This window comes from Oratosquilla oratoria, chromosome 1 (assembly GCF_046742065.1).
Source record: "Oratosquilla oratoria isolate Oo_2021 chromosome 1, ASM4674206v1, whole genome shotgun sequence".
NCBI classification, from domain to species: Eukaryota; Metazoa; Arthropoda; class Malacostraca; order Stomatopoda; family Squillidae; genus Oratosquilla; species Oratosquilla oratoria.
Window position 1 is genome coordinate 52524304 of NC_134777.1, and position 22976 is coordinate 52547279.

Consider the following 22976-nt stretch of genomic DNA (forward strand, 5'->3'; position numbering starts at 1 on the left):
AATACTGTCCCATCCTATGTACCTCTTCAATCTCTTTGTCTATTTCCTGTCCCTCCTCTTTCAGAATTGCTTTTGAAATTTCTTTCTCATCTTTTTCTCTTTGATATCTATGTACATTGTTTTTAATACAATAAACTACAATGCACTTTTTTACCCAATTTTCTTTTTCCTTGATTACTTTAATTATTGTTTCTTTGGCATTTTCTTCCACTTGTTGCTGTACAATTTCCTTAAAAGTTATCCTTTGAATTTTTTATTCCACTTTCCATTGATTTTTTATTTCTTGGAGATCAGTCTCCCTCATTGTTTCTCTGATTTTCTCAGTCACCACTTGTATTTGTTCTTTCACTTCTCTTTTCAAACTCTCATTTTTGTTTTTATCTTAATTTTTCATTATTTTGTTTTTACTTCTGACCATGTTTAATTCCTTCTTCAGATCAAGCTCCTTGTTCATCTCGCCATTAGCTCTTTTTATGTTGAATTATTTCTGTTCATTGCCCTGTATTTAATTTTCAGATCCATTAGTTCCTCTGTCAAATCAGCTATATCTTGATTTCTTAGGACCTTTTTATACCATGTTTCCATTTCACTGGCTTGCAGTAGTAAGAAGGAAGCAATTGCCAGTTATCAGCACTATGTAAAAAGGTAGATATTTACTGCATGAGTTGACCAGGAGCTCTTGGGTCCATGGGTTTTTGAAGACAAAAGCATGGGGATGATTCTCTAACATGACTTCCAAGACCATGCTTGCAGATACCTGTCACTGGTCTCCAATGTACAGTACAAAAGCAAAAGTAAAACTAATCACTAAATCTATTGCCTTGGGTCTTTTATGCAGAAAACCCATAGCTCCCAGCAGCTTTGGCCACCGTACAGGCCCCATGGGTCACTCAAATAGGAAATATTGTATTGCTGTCTAGGGACAATTAGTACAAGGCAGTATAAGATAAGGTGATCAGTGTCCTCTATATGATGGGCAGTTTGATTCTATAGCCATGCCTACTGTGCTGATACAGTCTTAGAGTTGGATGATGTCCTGAATGCAAGTATGTTAGTGTTATTCTCAATTCTCTTGAGAGAGAAACCAGGTACCAGCCCCTTGGGGCTTCTCATATTTGTGGAGGTGGGGAAGTAATGCTTCTTTGCAGTCTGGCTGATTGAAGATATGTGGTTCTTCTATCTTCCTCCAGACAACCAGGGCACTCTTGCAGGTTTAGTATGGCAGCACCACAATAAAGCAACTACATCAATAAAACATCATGGTCAAAAGCCCTCTAGAGGCCAATCAAAGACAACACATTATTTAAAGTTTTGTAATTTATTGAACATCCAGTCCAAGCATGATGAAAATATGAATAACAATGAGAGAACCAAACATACATATGATATGTGAATAGATCCTAACATATTTGCAATGCAGTATAAGCTGGTTCCAGCCAGATTACTGGAAGAAAGAACAAAACAATGGAGAAGCTCTATGTCAACTCATGAGTGGTTCTGGCTCTCCCTCCCCCCCCATGAAGGCATCACTGTCAAGTAAGAAACCATCAATATATACCCTTACACAGTCACCATCAGTATATGAAATAAGCATTCAAACCTAAGAAGGCAGAGCAAGAACTGAGAATTCATATCTATATATCACATGTGTATGTGTATGTATAATATAGTATGCATGTGTGTGTGTGTGTGTATATATATATACACACACACACTGGTATATATGCACTAAAATCACAATAATCACATGATTCACAATATCTGCAAATAAAACACTGAGAAAATAAAAAGATTGGTGACTGAACACTTTTGTTTATTCAAGACATCTTCTGAGGTACATTACATATAGAGAAACAAGGGTAATATATACATACAGATATAGAACATGGTAAGGTCCACTGTGACCTACTCAACACAGATGGTCAGGTTAAAAGTCTACCATTGACAAATTTTTAACAATGAAATTATCCAATTGTATAATCCTGTATTCGTATTCATGCTGTTCTCAAAGGTACTTTTGATATAACATGATTAAAATGTGTGAATATTGTGACGAATGTGGATTGGAGGTAAAGGGAACACGGGCTGAGGGAAATACTTTTATTCCTGACTAGTTTTGCCCGAGTGGCTTCATTGTCACATTCCCTCTTTCTGTCATATATATATTGACCAGCTTGACTTCAAACACTATTCCTCTGAAGAAACCACTCAGGCAAAAGTAGTCAGGAATAAAAGTACTTCCCTCAGCCCGTGTTCCCTTTACCTCCTATCCACATAACATGATTCAATATTCCTCTCCATAATGTTTTTACTTAAGACAATTTTTTTTTCAGATCTATTTCAATCAATGCAATGATTAAAGTCCCTCATATGCACAAACAACCCACTTGTTATTTGACATTTTGATGCTATATTTATGCTGGCTTACCCTCAGATTTAAATCTTTACCAGTTTGGCCAATATATTTAAAATCACATTTTCATATGGAATGCTATAAATACACCCTTCTCTAACTCTAGGTGAATTTTTATCAATAGACTTTTTAACGTGCTGTTATTTCTAAGGTCAACTTGAATACCAAAAGTGCTAAAAATATGCAGTAGACTGATTAAATTCTCACGGAAGGGAAAAGATAAAATGTTTTTATTACTGAAATGTTCTCTTTGGGTTATGCCATAAAAAGATTTCTTAGCTATTTAGGATATCTTAATTTACTTTCAGTCATAAATTGTTTCTAATTAATGTTCTAAAAATTCAGGGTAGCAAACTCTAAAGGCTCTTAAAAACAGATGAAAAAAAATTATATTTTGGTCTTGAGGTGGTGATAAGAATAAAAATGAATATATGACAGGACTAAACTAAAAATTCTTTTTATATTTGGAAAGAATTTTTAAGTTAGGTGTTTACAGGAAACCCGCTAATGACCTATCACATATTAATTTTTATTCTTATCACTACCTCAAGACCAAAATATAATTTTTTTCATCAGAACAGGGCAAATATCAAGTGAGTTGTTTGTGCATATGAGGGACTTCAATCACTGCATTGATTGGAATAGATCTGAAAAAAATTGTCTCGAGTAAAACCATTATGGCGAGGAATATTATTGAATCATGTTATATCAAAAGTACCTTTGAGAACAACATGAATAGTATGGGATTATATGAATTGGATAATTTCATTATTAAAAAGTTTGTCGATGGTAGAATTGTAACGTAAATCTGTGTTGAGCAGGTCACAACGGACCTTTCCATGCTCCCTTTCTGTATGTATATTGTCCTTGTTTCTCTGTATGTACTGTACCTCTGAAGATGTCTTGAATGGACAAAAACATTTGGTCACCAATCTTTATTTTCCCGGTGGTTTTCTGCATATATATCTATACATATATATATATATTATATATATAATCACACATACACATATACATACATATACTTTTTTCATTAAAGCACTGTATTATTCTCAAGGAAAAGGAAAGGGGATCTGTCAGTAAAACATCTTCCAATTCAAGCATAAAAGGCATCCATCCCTAACTGAAATGCTTTGCTCACTATAAACTAATACAGAAAACATTCTTTGTTCATTTTTGATCCAGGTTTAGTTTCAATCCTAACATAATTAGAATAAATGACAATAAAAAATATACAAAATGAAAAATATTCATGTCAAAATTTGCACAATTGAATATAAGCAAACTCACAAATTCTATCACTCAAGTTCATAAGAAATGTTGTATTCCATAAAATTCTTTTAGTAAATCATAGATTTCCAAGTTCACGAAAATAAATATTCCGCACTTTACTGCCTAATCTCATATGTATTTTGAATTGGCTGTGGGAGGTTTATAAACCCATATCAGAAATGGGAGAAATGAAAATTGGTTATACAAAGAATCATATCGTAAACACAATGTAAAGGAACTGCTAGAAAGGAAATGGAAGACAACTGGAATAATGGACAGTAAAGATAGCATGGGATTACAAAACAATACAAAAGTTGCAAAAATAAAAACAACTGTTCCCTCCAGTTACACTGAATGGAAACCCACAGCCCCATAACAGTCAGCAATGGTCCTCTGGCCTTCCCATAGCTCTCACATGATGAAGCATTAGCCTGTTGTGTCTATTTTGTACTAGCATGGGTCTGTTTCTACGTCACCTGCTAATAGGACAAGCACAGTCTCCAGTTACCAGTCTCCTTACATTAAAATGTAGACAAAAGATTACTGAAGCTGACACAGCAAGATATTGGGCCTGGTCCTAAGCCTACATGCCAGTCACTTAGAGTTGCACATCCAGGTACAGATGAGGATGTTGATGGTCTTTGACAGACAGTAGACAGATACAGAAAACCAAGGTAAACTTTTTACACTAAAAAACCAATGTGAACAAAATCTTATCCCACAAGGAAACTGTCTTTCTGTAGCCATTCTCTTTATACATAATAGTCAGCAATGGTCCTCAGGCCTTCCCATAGCTCTCACATGAAGTATTAGCCTGTTGTGACTATTTTGTACAAGCATGGGTCTGTTTCTATGTCACCAGCTAATAGGACAAGCACAGTCTCCAGTTACCAGCTCTCCTTACATGAAAATGTTGACAAAAGATTGTTGAAGTTGACAGAGTGAGGTATTGAGCCTGGTCCAGAGCCTGCATGCCAGTCACTTGAAGTTGCACATCCAGATACAGATGAGGATGTTGATGGGATTTGAAGACAGACAGTGGAGAGATGCAGAAAACCCAGGTAAATTTTTTACACAAAAAACCAATGTGAACAAAATCTTATCCCACAAAGAAACTATCTTTCTGTAGCCATTTTCTTTATACATACATATACCAAGGACTCTTTTCCCTTTACCAGGGAGGTAGCCAAAGTCAAAAGGCATAATTTGACTTTCACCCACAACCCTCCCCCACCTCTCATCTTGGCTCCTCATGGATGATGGTACATTCCTGCATCTTGCCCATTGCCCTGGGTCAGAAGCAATGAAGCAAGACACAGCACATCTACAACAAGGCTGCTTTAATTAATCAATGACCCACTTTCTCTGTCCCCTCAAGCAGAAACATGAAGATGGTGAGAAATCCTTTTGGGTTGCATCAAAATATGATTCACACATAATCACTCCCTTTCATTCATCACACTATCATCCAAACAGAGCCATTCTCCACTCACCCCTATCTTCTGGCTTCTCCCTTCCTTCAACAGACAACCTCCTCTTACCCTCTTACTCAATCCCCCTTTCACCCCATCCATCCATCTCATCCCCTGGGTGCTCCCTCATGTTCACTCTGTTCACCTCTGCCTTCCACACTTCTTTTACTGATCTTTCTTCACTCATTCTTTCCATGTGTCCAAACCATCCCAATATTCTTTCATCAACCCTACCTCCCATCTCCTTTTCCACCAACACTCTCCTCCTCATTTCTCACTCTATCCCTATCATACTTCTCAGACATTTCATCTCAAACATATTTAAAATCTTCCTCTCTTATGTTCCATTTTCTTTAGTTAAACAAATATATATACACATGTACACACAAACATTTGTTTGCATGTGTTACATGTGTATACATGTGTGTGTGTGTATTTACCTAATTGTAGTATAAGTAAAGAAGCAATGCTCGTTGGGTCCCATCTCCTATTCTTTAATTTTCTAACTTACCTAGACTCAAATTCATGAAAGGTTCCAACTTAAAGTATATCTTTGATTTCCAATTATCGTATTTAGATTTGAATTCGTGTATTCTTTGAGCTTGGGCTATATCACCTTCTAAGCTATTCCACATATTTATACATCTATAAGGAAAAAAGTATTTCTTCACATCCTTTCAACATGTAGCTTTCTTAATCTACTTCCATGACCTCTTAAAGCTCTCCCATCTTTAATCAGATCTCTTCTATCAATGCAATGTATCCCCTTTAGTGACCTGAACACTATAATCATGTCATCTCTTTCTCTTCAATCTTTCAAAGTTGGTAGACCCAGTATTTCTTTCCTTATATGGTGTTTCTGCCAGGCTAGGGACCAGTTTGGTTACTGCCTTTTGTATTCTTTCAGTCTTGCTTATATCTTTCCCTCTGTGTGGAGCCCATACTACTGGCACATAATCCAGTCTTGGACATATCAGGGTTTCAACGAGTTTTTTCATCATATCTTCATCTATATAATTGAATGTCACTTAATCTTCTGCTGTAGTTCATTTGTCTCTCCCACAATCCTGCTGATATGTATGTCAGGTGATAGGTTGTCTTTTATCAATTCTACCAAGTCTTTATCCTCTTTTGCTTTTGTAATATGCTCACTTCCCAAGGAATAGTTTAAGGGTGGCCTTTTGGTACTATTGCCCATTTCCAGTACTTTACAATTTTTGGTACTGAACTTCATTTCCCATTCCTGGTTCCATGCTAAAATAGTATCTAGATCTTTTTGCAATATTCCACTGTCCTCATTTTTCACTCTTACAATTTTTGCATCATCCGCAAACATTTTGGCATAGTTTGTTGTTCCCTCTCTCATGTCATTAACAAAGACAAGAAACATTATTGGTGCAAGCAGTGAACCTTGTGGAACTCTGCTCATAACTGCTCTCCAGCTTGATATTTTGTCCTTTACTACTGTCCTTGTGTATCTTTCCTTCAAAAAGTCTTTAACCCATTCTAGTAGTTTGCCTCTCAGTCTTCCAACATGCTCTAATTTCCACACAGGTCAATTGTGAGGTACTTTGTCAAATGCCTTCTCTAAGTCCATGTACATGCAGTCCACCCACCCCTCTCTCTTGCACCACATCAATCAATTTTGAGTAAAATCTTATAAGGTTCAACATACATGACCTTCCAGATCTGAAACCAAACTGTCATAATCTTCATCTTACCATCTACTACTAACTTGGTGATTTTTTCCTGGTGTCCCAATCTACCATTTTTAAACCTGTAAAACAGTTTTGGTTCGTCTTTGCATTTTTCTACTACACCTTTCAAAATAGCTTTCTCCCTGTGAAATCTGGTATTGTCATTCTTAGCTTGTTTGTATACTTCTTTTGTTTTATTGCTTTATTACATTCTCTATTTTCTCCAAGCCACATCCCTGGTCTTTCTTGTAACCTCACATTTTTTGTTAAAAGCAATCCTGTTTTTACTCCTTCCTTTCTCTAGTTTTTGGCATATGTTTGTTCACTCCCCCATAGCAAATGGTAAGATTTCCCATTTCCTCTTTATTCCTGTGGTATTCATGAATTCCTCGCTTTTTGTTTCCTCAAAGAATGTGTGTGTGTATTTACCTAGTTATATTTTACAGGAAGGGGAGCTATGCTTGCGGTGTCCCATCTCTGTATCTCACTATATCTAATTTGCTCTTAAATTCTTGTATTCTTTTTTCACACTACTGTTTCGTCTAGTATGTTCCATACATCCACCACTCTGAGGGGATAGCTGTTTTTTTTTCAGGTCTCTCCTATAACTGTCCTTTTTGAGTTTCCTTCCATCTTCTTGTGTTTCTTTTATCCCAATTTGGCAAGTCATCTCTATCAAGGATTTCCACACCTCTCATAATTCTGTAGATGGTCAACAAGTCACCTCTTTCTTTTCTTTGTTCCAGAGTCAGTAATTTTATTTTTGACAATATTTCTTCATATGACATTTTTGATAGTGTTAGGGTCATCTTTGTAGTTGCTCTCTGGATTCTCTCAATCTTCCTTTTATTCCTTTTAGTACTTGGTGACCATAGGGTCACTGCATACTCCAATTTAGGCCTTATCAGTGTGACTAGTATTATCTTTACCATTTCTTCGTCCAAGTAAAAACCACTTTTATTGAGCTTACCAAGTTATAGGATTTGCCAACAATTTTGTTTATATGTTAATCAGGGGACATATCTTTTGTGATTATCACCCCCAGGTCTTTTTCAGATCCCACTTTCTTTACTTCCTTTTCACCAATTTTATATTGCCCTGATATCCTTTTTTTTTTTTTTACTTTTTCCAAATGCTACATTTCTTAATGTTGAAGCCCACTTCCCACTTCTGACTCCATTCCCAGTCCCTGTTCAGATATCTCTGTAGTGAGTCACAGTCCATTTCAGTACTCACTTTAACAATTTTGGATCATCTGCAAAGAAGCTTATGTGACATTCCACACCCTCATCCATATTGTTCACATAGCAAACATTATTGGAGCCAATATTGATCCTTGTGGAACTCCACTGATTACCTCATTTTTCTTCCATGCAAAAAGTCCTTCATTTCAATAATTTACCTTGTATCCCTCCTATGGTTTTCAGTTTTCTTAATAGTTTCTTGTGAAGGACTTTATCAGCTTTTTGTAGATCTAAGAATGCACAATCAACCCATCCACCCCTTTCTTGTATTATATCTAGTAGTCTCAAGTAGAAACAGATAAAATTTGTAGTACACGATCTTCCCTGTCTAAATCTGAATTGTCTCTGATTTAATATATTGTTCTCCTTCAGATGTTTTACCCATCTACTTTTTATGACTTTTTCACAAATTTTAGCTACTGTGCTTGTAAGGGAAACCTGTCTGTAATTTGTTGGGTCTTCCTTATTTCCTATATAAATTGGTATGATATCAGCATTTTTTCAGTCTTCTGGTATTTTTTCCTTCTTTGAGGGAGCAACTTATTATGTTATATATATTGTCTGTTAGTTTTTTACATTCTTTTAATATCCAATTTGCTATTCCATCTGGGCTGTGTGATTTGCTGACATCAAGGCTGTTTATTTGATCCATTATTTCTTTCTGTGTTACTATTATTTCCCTTAAGGGGGGGGGGGATTTCACTTCTCTCCCTTCATCCTGATGATGCATTTTTTCTCTAGTGAAAACAGACTAGAAGTGTTTGCACATGATTTCAGCCATTTCAGTATCTTCTGTGTATTCCGTATTCCCTTGCCGTAGTTTCACTATTTCCTCTTTATTTTTTAGTTTACCATTTACATATCTATAGAATAGCTTTGGCTGATCCTTAAATTTTTCTATTATGTCTTCTTCATAGTTTCTTTTTTTCCCCAGCATATTTTTACATATTCGCGTGTATATAATTTTTACATATTCGTGTGCATATAATTTTTACATATTTGTGTGTAGTATAAAGGAAAGAAGCAGTGCTCATTGGATATTGTCTAATACTCTATAATTTATCATACCTAGCCTCAAATATATGTACAGTTCCAACTTATTCTATATTTGTGTATTTACTTAGTTGTATTATACGGGAAGGGAGCTATGCTCATAGTGACCAGTCTTCATATCTTTCAGCATCTAGTTTGTTCTTAAATTCTTGTATATTTTTTCATATACTGTTGCTTCATCCAATTTATTCCAGACATTTACCACTCTGTGTGGGAAACTATTCTTTTTCAAATCTCTTCTATAACTATCCTTTTTGAGTTTCTTTTCATGTCCTATTGTTTTTCTTTTATCCCACTTTATTAAGTCTTCTCTGCCAAGGACTTCCAATTGGAGTATACAGGTAAGAAGCAGTGATCGATGGGTAGTGTCTAATACTCTCTAATCCAACTTATTCTATATTCTTGATTTCCAATTATCATATCTAGATTTGAATTCATGTCTTGTTTTAGCTTGGGCTATATCATCTTCTAAGCTATTCCAAATATCTATGCATCTATATGAAAGGCTGTTTTTTTTCAAATCCTTTTGACATGTAGTCTTCCTTAATTTGTCCTCATGACCTCCTAGAAGCCCTCTTACCCATATTAAAGAGATCTCTTACCAGGCTGGGCACCAGTTCGTTGCTGCCCTTTGTATTCTCTTGATTTTGTTTATATCTTTCATTCTGTGTGGGAACCATACCATTCATGCATATTCCAGTCTTCGGTAGATCAGGGTTTTGATGAGTTTTTCATGATCTTTTCATCCATAGTGAAAAAATCCACTTTAATATTCTGCAGCAGTCTTTACAGCTCTCCCACAATCCTGCTGATATGTCTGTCAGAAGACAAGTGTCTTTTATCAATACTCTTATATCTTCCTCTTTTGTTTTTGTAATAGATTCACTTTTGAAATAAGTTTAAAGATGGTCTTTTGAAGCTACTGCCCATCTCCAGTACTTTACATTTTTTGTACTGAACTTAATTTCCCATTCTTGGATCCATGCAAAAAATAGTGTCTAGATCTTTTTGCAATAGCCTAAAGTCCTCATTTTTCATTCTTCTCATGAATTTTTCATCATCTACAAACATGTTGGCATAGCTTTTTGTATGTTCCATTATGTCATTGACATAGACAAGAAACATTATAGGTACTAGCACTGAACTTTGTGGAACTCCACTTTTTACTGGTCTCCATCTTGACATCATATTTACTACTGTCCTTATGTATCTTCCCTTCAAAAAATCTTTCATCTATTCAAATATTTTGCCTCTTAGTCCTCCAATTTCCACACAAGTTGAATGCGAGGTATTTTTTCAAAAGCCTTCTCGAGGTCAAGGTACACAGTCCATCCACCCCTCTCTTGTGGAGCACATCAATCACTCAATAAAAGCTTAAAAGGTTTTACAAATAAGACCTTCAAGATTTAAATGACTATGAGGATGTTTATCTCTTCAAAATATTTAGTCCATCAATCTTTCACAATCTCTTCACATAATCTCATTATTGTGCTGGTCAATGATATTGGCCTAAAATTTAGTGGTGTCTTCTTCCATATATATAAATTGGTATCATATTAGCCCATTTCCAATCAAGTGGCACTATACTTTCTTTAAATGAACATACAATAAGACTAAATCTTGCACACCATTTTTTACATTTTTTATGCATCCACTTTAACCCCTTCCATACAATGATGCCTACATAGATATCATGAGGTATGCATGGATATGAGGATGCCAGTGTTGGCGTTTTGATTATATTTATTTCGTAGTTGTAGCTGAGTGACCCCAATATTCTGTGAACTGGCTTGATCATATTTTCTGTAGTTATTAATATTCAGAATGAAAGACAACAAGTAATACAGCTGTAACTTTATATTTTATAATGCAAGTATTGTGATGCATCATCCAATCATTATACATCAGGCAGCTGATGCTGCCAGCAAGAATTTGACTTGTATTGAAGAGGTTAAGATCCCATCAGGCTCTGATGATTTTATCACATCCAATGATCCCAAAAGATTGAGCATTTCCTTTACTTCTACATTTATATCTTCTAAACCCACTCTTTCTTCCATTACTTTACTCTGAAAAATTGCTCTCCTTTGTGAAAACAAACTGGAAACTTTCATTCATTATTTCTGCCACCCACTATTAGCTAGGTGATTATTTCCTTGTGTCTCAATTTACTGTGTGTATGTGTATTTAACTAGTTGTATTCTAAGGGAATGGAAGCTATGCTTGTGGTGTCCTGTCTTTGTATTTTGCAACATCTAGCTTGTTCTTAAATTCATGTATGGTGTTGATGGGGGGGAGGTTATTCTAAATTTTGTAAATATAGATGACACTTTGAGGAGAAATACCTGAATTTTGTAAATATAGGTGACACTTTTAAGTAGATGTACTCTAGTACAAATACCATGTGTAAAAAAAAAAAAAAAAAAGACACTGCATTACTGCCTTCTGCCACATACCAGCATACATGAGGCAGGTTTCTTAATCTCTGCAATGAGGTAATGAAAGAACAATTATGGGGGGTGAGGGCATTAGCCCCCTCTGCCACCCCAGCCCCTGGATCTGCCACTGTCTTGAAGAGCTTAATGTGCCATCTAGGTATGAATGTTTGTGTGTGAATGGTACTGTGTGACACAAGTGGTCGGTTGTATATGTTTGAGTAGTATGCTGCTGGTATAATATATTTTTTTATATTTTGCTGGTTGTGCTTATGTGATGTAATGAGATGGGCGAGTGGAGTTTACGGCTGTACTATAGAACTGTACCCTCATCATTTTCATGTGATAACCTAAGGGAGTATTTCTGTGTCTGAGTGGAGGTTTTGGATTAGGGTGGTTTATAACATATCTTTCCTGAATGACTTTTAGGCCGACCCTGTTGACATGAAGTTCCTCAGTGTCATAGGTCTCCTACAACTGGGATCTGATACTATGGGTCAATCAAATCCCATAGAAGGTGGGTGGGGGGAGGCACCTCAACCAATCCTCTTGCAGAGATGCACTTCATAACTCCAGGTGTTTTACAAGAATGAGGTAACTCTACCCAGATAAGCTACCCTTCACATTCCACATTTGATTCCCATCCTGGGAATCCTTGGGAATATGAAACCAATAATATTTCATTTGTTTATTCATTATCCCTTTGATGGCAGAAAGTAATTTATGAAAAAAATATATATATATATGGGAAAAAAAAATCATACTGAACACCTTAACCTCTTCAGCACAAGTCAAATATTCACACACACATTCGCTGCCTAATATATGATGATGCATCACATGTTTTATGAAATATAAAGTTACAGCTGTTATACTCATTCTTTTTCACCCAGAATGTATAACCATAGAAAAAGCAGTCAAGTTTGTTCAGAGAATACAAGGATTACTCAGCTACTACTACAATATAAATATACTCAGGATGCTGATGCAGGCATCCTCGTGTACTCACTTATGCCTTATGACGCTTATGTAGACATCATTGTATTCTAGGGGTTAATGATCATTCTACCAAGACTCTTCACACACACACAACTAGTGGACAAGATCCACAGTCTTATTACATATTCATTGAAAGAAGGCACTGTGCCACTTAATTGGAAAAGGGGCAAACATGATACCAATTCAAAAAGGTAGAAACAAGTAAACACCACTAAATTATAGGACAGTATCACAGTGAAATTATGTGAAAGGATTGTGAAAGATCAATGGACCAAATATCTTAAAAAAAATTAACATTCTGACAGACAGTCAGATTAGCTTCTGATCTGGAAGGTCATGTGTGTCGAACCTTTTAAGCTTTTAGTTGAGAGTGATTGATGTGCTGCAAGAGAGGGGTGGGTGGACTGCATATACCTGGATCTAGAGAGGGCATTTGATAAAGTACCTCACAATCGACTTGTATGGAAATTGGAGCATGTTGGAAGACTGAGAACTATTAGAATGGATTAAAGATTTTTTGAAGGAAAGATACATGAGGACAGTAGTAAAGGACAAAGCATCAAGCTGGAGAGCAGTAATGAGTGGAGTACCACAAGGTTCAGAGCTTGCACCAATAATGTTTCTTGTATATGTTAATGACATTCCGCACCTTCATCTATGTTATTTATATGTATGGAAAACATTATTGGAGCCAATACAAAACCTTGTGGGACTCCACTTATCATTTCTTACCAGGTCGAGTTTTTGTCTCTATGTACCACCCTCATTTTTCTAACATTCAAGAAATCTTCCATCCATTCCAATAACTTTCCTTGAACACCACCTATTGTTTCAATTTTTCTTACTAGCTTTTTGTGTTGTGCCCACATCTATTCCAATACTGTTACAAGCTTGAGCACTGAGGAGTCCATTTTATGTAAGAATCTTCTTATCAGTACCCATAGACTTTCTACAGGATTAAGGTTTGGGCTATTACCAACCTACTCTTTAAAATAACAATTTGGTTGACATCATGCCACTGGGTCACAGAACAGGTTATGCAACAGGGTGCACCATCTTGCATAATTATCCATGCATGGGTCTTACAAAATCAGTTAGGACAGCACATCACAAAGAAATTCCAAATAAGTATTCTTATTGATCTTCTCTTCTTTGGAAATGCCACAAACTCACCAACACCATGATATCCAAAATGTGTGCACAGGATTGCTATTGGATTTGTAGAAGGCCTTCCAATAGATACCACTGATGGTGAATATACTTTCATTATTCCATAGTACTCATCTTTAAGTGTTCTTGGACTAAATTCTGTGATACATCCTTGATAACCTTAGCCTCTTGACCTCTAGAACTTTAGTTAGGAGAAGTTTAGGTTAGACACAACAGCTGTAGTAACTGAGAACAATGATGGGAACCTGTACAAGGTGAACCTGTAAAACAGACTAATAGAATCATTTCTCAATTGCTTATCTATACATCCCATCAATATCCTCACCTCAGTCTGGAGCACCAGCCTCAAAGGATGGACTTGGTCTTCAGAATGAGCCCAATATCTCTCTATCAGCTTTAACATCATTCCTCTACTTTGTTATATACAAAGAACTGACAACTAATGATTGATCCCTACCTATCCATTCTACCAGCTGTCAAAAATACACAATGTTGTCCAAGTGGCTGGGGTCTTCTTTCCCTTCTTTCTTTTACTGAAAGTCTCGAAATATTATCAACCTGTCATCCAATCAATTTCCTGGTTCTTGGCAAAACAAGTTTTGATAGACATGACTTTAGTTTTGGCATGACCATATGTCTCCCTTTCATCTCAAAATTACTTAACAAGACACTGCACTGTTCAGTGATGTAGGCTGGTGATTTTAGTAATTTCTTTTATTTTGTGCATTTCTTTGTACAAAGCAATTACCGAGGTGATATTTTTTTTAGTACCTTTCCTTGTCACTGCTTATTTTAAACTTCACCAATCACAAATACTGTATGTTGTCACAAATAACCAGCACTTCTACCCTTGGGTCCAATATCATACTGAAGAGGTGGAGTCATGGAGATGGAAAAGGAGATCAGTGAGGCAAGGGTACATGAATGACCCTTCATCTATGAGGTGCTAAGATGGGAGAGGAGATGAATGGGTTTTGGATGAGTGTGTATGTTCTGACTTAGCCACCCCTTTATAATAAAGAATCTTTATATATATATATTTAGTATGTGATAGAAAGGATGTATAGTAGAAGCTAAAAATGGGCAGTATTCTTCTCTGAAGTGAGATCAGTCTCTAATCATAGAAGAATGCAGTGACTGGTTAGTGGTGTCACTAAAGTCATTAAAACAGTGACTGCATAAAACATATACTGTCAATACCCCATGCAGGGTAATCACAAATATATTACAACAAGAAATTGCATGTAAGAAACACAGATCACAACAATACACTTACTCTGTATCAATGCCCTGGGAACACTACTGGATTCAACATGTTGCAAAACTGACAGAAGGTGGGAGACATCTGTATGAATAACAACTTACAACATTAGTGTAGAGATTATTTTTGCACATGAAACAATTAATCCAAAAATTGAAAGTGCTCTCCACTTGGTAACTTGATTTTCCAAGCAGAATGTATATAAATGTATATGGATACAAAAATAGTTTGGAAACATTTCTTGGGCTTTCTGATGACAAGACTGCCAAGAAATGGATGGATGGCTGTACAATATAAAATGCAGATAGAAGATGCAGGGCAGCATGATGGTTTTTGAGGTGGGTTGCCAATATATCCTTCTGGCACAGGGCACTATGTTGAACTTGGAGGGAGATGAGCTGCAACCATACAATTAAGACTGTCAGTTAAATGTGATCTACACTATCCATGTGGCACCTTCACAAGCACAAAAAACAATAGAAAAAGCATTTACCCAAACCAAAGGCTAAAGAAAAGGATGTCTATGCTAATGATGAGACAGAACCTGTTTGAGAGGCACATCTAAATTCCCGTTTGAACAAAAAATAAGCTATTTCTATTACTTTATACAAGAAGACATACATACATACATTTACTAAAAGCTCTTTCCCTCTTACAAGGGAGGCAGCCAAAGTCAAAGGCATAAATCCACTCCCACCCATTTCATCCTCACATACTCCACTCCCATTCACCACCACCCCCTCCCTCTTCTCTTGGCTCCTCCTGGATTATGGGTCATCACTGCATCTCTTCCACTGCCAAGTGAGAAGCAATGTAGCAAGACACAGTACATCAACAGCAAAGCTGCTTCATTCAATCATCAACCCTCCCTCTCCATTCCCTCATGCAGAAATGGAGAAGGCAGGGAGAAATCCCTTTGGGCTGTCAATTTATTTTTCACACATACTCCCTCAACCCCCATTCCCCACCCACACCCTACCATGCATCACAGCATTGTTCATACTCAGCCATTTTCCACTCATCCCTACCTTCTGTTTTCTACCTTCCTTCCTCAACAGACATTTCCCTCTTTCCCAATGCCCCTTTTACCCCATCCATCTCATCCTAGGTCACTCCCTCATGTTCACTTCTTCCACCTCTGCCTTTCACACTTCTCTTACTAATCTTTCTTCATGCATTCTTTCCATGTGTCAAAACCATCCCAATAATCTTTCATCAACCCTATCTCCCAACTTCCTTTCCACCCCAGCTCTCCTCCTCACCTCGTTTCTCATTTTATCCAGCCTTGTAACCCCTATCATACTTCTCAGGCATTTCATCTCAAAAACATTTAAACTTCTTTTCTTATTCTTATGTTCCATGTTTCTGCCCCATACAGTACTGTTGGCACAATCACTCCTTCATACAATCCCCTCTTAGCATCCATTACCAAATGGACACTTGAGAAAACTGAAATACTCAAGAAATGAATGGGGATTTGGCAAAGTTATAAGAAAGCCTAAACTAAAGCACAACAGCTTTCTTTTGGGTGGGCTATACTTGGGTAACTTAGTTCAGAGACAATCAAGTACTAAATTGGGTCACTTGCAAGACCCAGCTAAAGAATCCAAATGTCTACCTGAAAAAATAAGTCGTCTCCTCTATTCTAGATAACACCAGACATTTACTCAGCTGGGGGCCAGCCCTGGACAAAAAGGGTTCAATCTATCTCAACCAAACCCCTTCAACCTAGGAACATCTTCCAAAGAGTTTATTTTGGTGAGTGCCTGATGATTTCATTAGAATGGCAGCCCCCAAACTGAAAATTTTACAGGTGATTTTCATCTTCATGACTTGGTTTAGGCTAAGCCTGCTTAACAACTAACTATCTTCAGGTGGGCAAAGTTGGTGAAATGCAGCAGCGACAAGTGAAAGATGTGTCTTTAGGGGTAAACACACTGGACTAGGGAATGTCATTAGCTGACAGAAACACAAGACATACTGCTTCTGACCCGAACTTAGCAAGTGAAGAGAAGTATTATACAGCTTCAATTAACCACCTTCATATGAGCAGTCTGCTCATGCTGCAGAAAAGGGAAGGGAGGCAAGTAAGTTGAACCCAAAGATAGAGGATATGGAATAAAAATGTAAGGGTTATGTACAGGCTGTGAACAGTTTTGGCTTCAGCATTTTGCTCAATTAAAGCTTTATTATGTAGAAGACCAGCCAAGAGCATATCACAGAGTATCATCAGTTCAAACATTTTTTTTTTCAAGGGATTAACCTAGGGATTAACCAAACCATACCAATATAAATATAAAATTAAAAAACTTCAAGTTATCTTCAGAACTGATCTACATTCCCAATTAACAAAAACCACATGTTAAGAAAACTGGACTTTCAATAATTCTTGAATAGACCTTGATTGTGAGACTTCAATTCTTTTTTTAAAACATCACAGGTTTGGGTACATTATGGTTATAGATAGATGCCATTTAGTAAAATCACACCAGACATGGAAATAAAGTCTTGGCTGCAAATCCCCATCATAACTTGAGACTACTTATTCTTAAGAGACATTACAAATTATCCACAGCTGCCATTAACTAGACAAAGGCCAAGTTTAATAATTGCGACTGATTTTCAGTGCACACTGTTAACCATCATTAGTTACAGTATATGGACCCAGTTTGTAGGACAGATGGGTTCAAAAGTTTTTTGCACTTCATACAGAGACTTACAGTGAGATTAACGAACTTGTAATATTATCCAATATAACTGAACTGCTTGAGATTCTTATGAAATGACACAAAAAAGACAGCCCCTAAGCTAAATAAAAACATGTGCATAGCTGATCATGAGTGAAAAGCAAGAAAAAAAAAGAAAAAAAAAGAAAAGAAAAGAGAGAGAGAAATGGAATCTGATTCTATCAGTGACCTTACAAGAATAAATATTTTCTACAATTGTCCCCATGGAACTCCTGCATGACAACTGCTTTCCAATTTTGCAAAGAAATATTTTCTTAGTTAAAAAATTATACTTTCAAAGTTACCCCAAAACCCCATGCTATTTTATGGAAGTACTGATCCTAAGTTCCTTAACAATAAATTTAATCTCTTCCCTGCTGCTCATAACACCAATCACTTACTGTATCACTCTCCCTCTCTCTATGAATGTTACAAAATGTTACAACTCATTACCGTACAGAAGGAGATATTTTGTTGAATAAACTCTGAGGAACACAAGTTTCCATAGAAACCATTAATTGTTCATGCACCAGTAACAATTCCATACAAAAGATTGTACATTCTTTGAACCTATAACCTATGCGACTTTTTCTTATCCACCTACAACAGTAACTGAAAGGATGTGTATTGCCAGAATACTATGTTTAAGGTTTACTTGGGGATGGGGGAAGGGACTGTGAAATGAACACTCAATGTAATGAAAATGTCATTACATTTCCCCATGCCATTTTCTGATGGCATGGAAGCGCACCAGCAGTACTGAAATCTTTCATCTCTAGATCAAACAATTTCTAAGGTAAGACCACTTATATGCCTCAAGACTATCTGAACCATAACAATCATGACATCAAGTACGTGTACTTACTTTTGGCACAACATAAACCAATGGTCATGGCATCCGCAGCTCTATATAAAAAACTTCAATATCAAATACTGGCAACCAGGCCAATGTCAATGCCTTTATTGCTTACAGGTGCATGGGACCCAAAAGTATATTGTAACAATGCCACGGATGTTAACCCATATGAAAGTGTGGTCAAAGTATCCATACGGGCTAAAACAAAGCCTTAACAAATAACATGGTAACAGGGTGGACAGTCTTGTAGCATGATGCCAATCATGTAATACGTACAGAGTAACCCCTATTGTTGGTGCAGCCAGTGAAACCTTTGAAACAAATGGCAAGGTCTCTTGGATCCTTAAGATACAAAAACCTGCCAGGCCATTTAGATAACTTCAATATAAAAGCAAGTGTCTAGTTATCCCAACAGAGGCAACAACAAATGACAGCTTTAGTAATAAGCAACCAACTTGAGACTTACCATTACCAATAAACCACAGAATTCCTAACTTCCATTAAAAAGCTGAAGTAATCTTGGTGCTTATACACAAGTCTTTGCTATTTGACATTTTCTGTTTATATAATGTATATCAAAGAAGTTGTATGATTCACATTCTTTGACTTATGGGAAGTCAGTACATTGCACAGTGCAATTTATAGCCACAACTTTCCAATGATTTCTTTTCTCTTTTTCCCTATTGCAGAACTGTTTACAAGTCAATTAAATGTGTGCATTATGCAATTCTAAGGTATTTCTTGGAGGGCAGAGATTAGGATTCTTTCATTCACCTACATGGCAAATATGTACAGTCAAGGAGAGATGTATGAGAGGATGAGAATCACAGAATTCTTTTTTTCTTTCTGTCATCACACTTTACCGCTCCATTACTAAACTCCAGCACATTTCAAATGACAATCACACATAATTTTATTTTAAATACCATATGTGACCAACTTCTTTCTTCTAATGTTCCTCAATCACTTCTGATCTTTCAGAAATAAACAAGTGACATCATACAGCTAAAGAAAGAAAAAATAAATAAATAAATAAATAAAAAAATAAAATAAAAAAGAAAAATAAATAAATAAAAAATAATGGTAATACATACACCAAAAGACCTTTTCACCTTTAAAAGGGGAAAAGGTCTAATGGGATATTGATATATAACAACTTCCATGAGGCAACACAAGATGGCAATGTTGCAACAAGGAATGACTTTATTCTTACACCTGTTCTTCCAAACAATACCTATAACATCAGACAAAGTTTTGGATGTCTTAATCTTATAACTTCCTTCTTTTAATTACCCTATACACTTCTGCTGCCCCTCCACAGGCATGATTCAGCTAAAATTTGACTACATCCAAGTGCATGATTAATAACAGAACAATTTCCACTAACTTCATCTTTGTGATATTTTCCTGGATCTAGTCCCATCCATGCAATTCATATAAACACTCAGGTTTCTAGGTAATTACAAAATCCTGGCACCTCGTGGCACCCACATATTTTAGTTTGTCAAATCCATTGGAATTGGCATTGGAGGACACTATTCAGTGTCCAGTATGGAAATGATAAACCATTCATTTAACTTTATTCTACATTTTAGTAAAATTACCCTTTTGCCCTAATGAAACTTTCTGAAAACTGTATGATAATCAAAGATTCCATCCCCTATACCAGTATGAGAAAACTGAGTGTTAATACAGGCACACTTGTAACATGTCATCTCCATTAGCATTTCTGAGGAGATTTCTACATCCAGTACTTTTCCTCCTACAATATCATAATCTTTTTACAGTCTAACTTAGTAAAACAAAATATATAAATACACACAAGTTCCTCATCCATAGCCATTATATTTTCTCTTATTTTCTAATTCCACACGTATTCCTTGCAACTAAACTCACACACAAATGTCTCCTTTTTCATACTTCAAGAGATGTCTCCTTCTGATACACTTTTCTTCAAGAGCTGCACCTTTACTCTCTTTCCACCCAGGTTTCCCCTTCTACGACTCCAACTTCTGAAGCCACTTTTCCCAACCACTTGTTTCATCATTGTTTTCAGTGTGATTTTCTCCTTCAACAACACTTCTCCTTGAGCTTCCCTTCCTCAGTAACCAGGCTTGTCAATAATGGCCACTCCGGCATAAGATCGCCCAATACCCATGTGTGCAGGAAGTAGTGTCCACGTATCAGTCTTGGGATTATAAACTTCAACTGATGCCAAGTTTGAAGTTCCATCGTCGCCTCCGACTACATACAACAGGCCAGTGAGAGCAATCACACCTTCAAAAGAATGAACCAGTTTTATTCATCTTTAAACTTTAGAATTTCATGCATCAAAACTTTTGGATATGTACTAACTAACCTAGACAGGAACATTACTTAACAAAGAAAAATATCCACATCAACCTCCTTAATTATTACAATACATACATAGATATACCAACAGCTTTTTCTCCTTTACAAGGGAGGTAGCCAAAGTCAAAGGCATAAATCCACTCCCACCCATTTCATCCTAACATACTCCACTCACACTCACCATTCCTCCCTCATTCTTTTTTTCATTCCTCCTGGATGACGGGTCATTCCTGCATCTCGCCCACTACCCTGGGTCAGAGGTTATGCAGCAAGACACAGCACATCCACAGCCAAGGCCACTTCATTTAATCAGCAAATCCCCCTCTCCATCCCCTCATTGCAGAAAAAGAGAAGATGGGGAGAAATCTCTTTGGGCTGTATCAAAATATCATTCACACACACTCCCTCACCCCCCATCCCCCACCCATGCCCTTCCATGCATCACAGCATTATCCATACACAACCATTCTCCACTCACCCCTATCTTCTGTCTGCTACCTTCCATCCTACAGACTTTCTCCTCTTTCCCAATACCTTCTTTACCCCATCCATCTCACCTTTTACTAATTTTTCTTCATTTATTCTTTCCATATGTCCAAACCATCCCATTACTCTTTCATCAACCCTATCTCCCAACTCCCTTCCCACCCCCACTCTCTTCCTCACCTCCTCATTTCTCACTCTATCCAGCCTAGTAACTCCTACCGTCCTTCTCAGGCATTTCATCTCAAACACATTTAAACTCTTCTTCTCTTATATTCCATGTTTCTGCTCCATATAGTGCTGTTGGCACAATCATCCTTTCATACAATCTCCTCTTAGCATCCATTCCCAAATGTCTATTTCTCATTACAGTTTTTAATCCCTTTTAATATTAATTTCTTTTTAATTAATTTTAAATCACTTATTAATATTACAATAAAAAAAATATATATATATATATATGCTTTTTTTCCCTTTATAAGAGAGGTAGCCAAAAAACAAAGGCATAAAAACCACTCCCACCCATTCCATCCCTATCACACTCCACTCCCCTCCACCCTCTTATCTTGGCACCTCCTGGATGATGGGTCATCCCTGCATCTTGTCCACTGCCCTGGGTCAGAAGCAGTGTCACAAGACACAGCACATCCACAGCAAGGCCACTTCATTAAATCGGCAACCCCCCCCCTCTCTGTCCCCTTGTGCAGAAAAGGAGAAGACAGGGAGAAATCCCTTTGGGCTGCATCAAATTTTTCTCACACCCACTCCTTCATCCCCCACTCATTCCACCTCATGCATCACATCATCCATATACAACCATTCTCCATTCACCCCTGTCTTCTGTCTTCTCCCGTCCTTCCTCAACAGACATTCCCCTCTTCCCCAAAGCCCCTTTTACCCCATCCATCCATCTCATCCTTCCTGGGTCGTCCCCTCATGTTCACTCCTTCCACACCTCTTTTACTAGTCTTTCTTCATCCCATCTATCCATTTCATTCTCAGTTTTCACTTCCAGCTCACTCCATCCACTTCTGCCTTCCACACTCTTTCTGTTATAATCAGTGCATCAAAAACTGGCCGTTAGGGCGGAGCACGGGGATTCCCCGTGTTGCCACATATGATTATTCTATAATTCTATTATATTTTAAATTTTATTTTATAATTTTATAATGTAGCCACATATAATTATATTATAACTTTTTGTCACACACCACCACTGAGGTAAAAATCAAAGCAATGTTTTCTATACAAAGGTTTCATTTCCTCGAGTCGTGGACATGGCATATGTGCGGGAGAGAGCGATGTTGCTACTCCATCCCTTCTCTGGCCACGCCCCAACACTGCATTCAGAAAGCATTGCATCCACACGCATGTTCTCGCCATGGATAAATACATACATATACCAAGGCTTTTTTCCCCTTCCAAGGGAGGTAGCCACAAAAGAAAGGCATAAAAACACTCCCACCCATTTCATCCCTAAAAACACTCCACACACCCACCCACCCCTTCCTCTCATCTGAGCACCTCCTGGATGACGGGTCAT

At 37.0% G+C, this 22976-nt stretch overlaps 1 protein-coding gene across 2 annotated transcripts in view; it reads right to left on the reverse strand.

Annotated features, from left to right (window-relative positions):
• Window positions 1–1299: 1299 nt before the first annotated feature.
• kel (kelch protein) overlaps window positions 1300–22976 on the reverse strand; it is a 104649-nt gene continuing 82972 nt past the window's right edge. Inside the window, exon 13 of one of the 2 annotated variants that reach the window (XM_076181499.1) lies at window positions 1300–15414. In XM_076181499.1, the coding sequence (XP_076037614.1) occupies window positions 15389–15414 (26 nt within the window). In that variant the 3' untranslated portion in view covers window positions 1300–15388. Of the gene's footprint in view, window positions 20876–22976 lie in introns of both variants that reach the window. The other variant, XM_076180924.1, reaches the window with a different exon arrangement.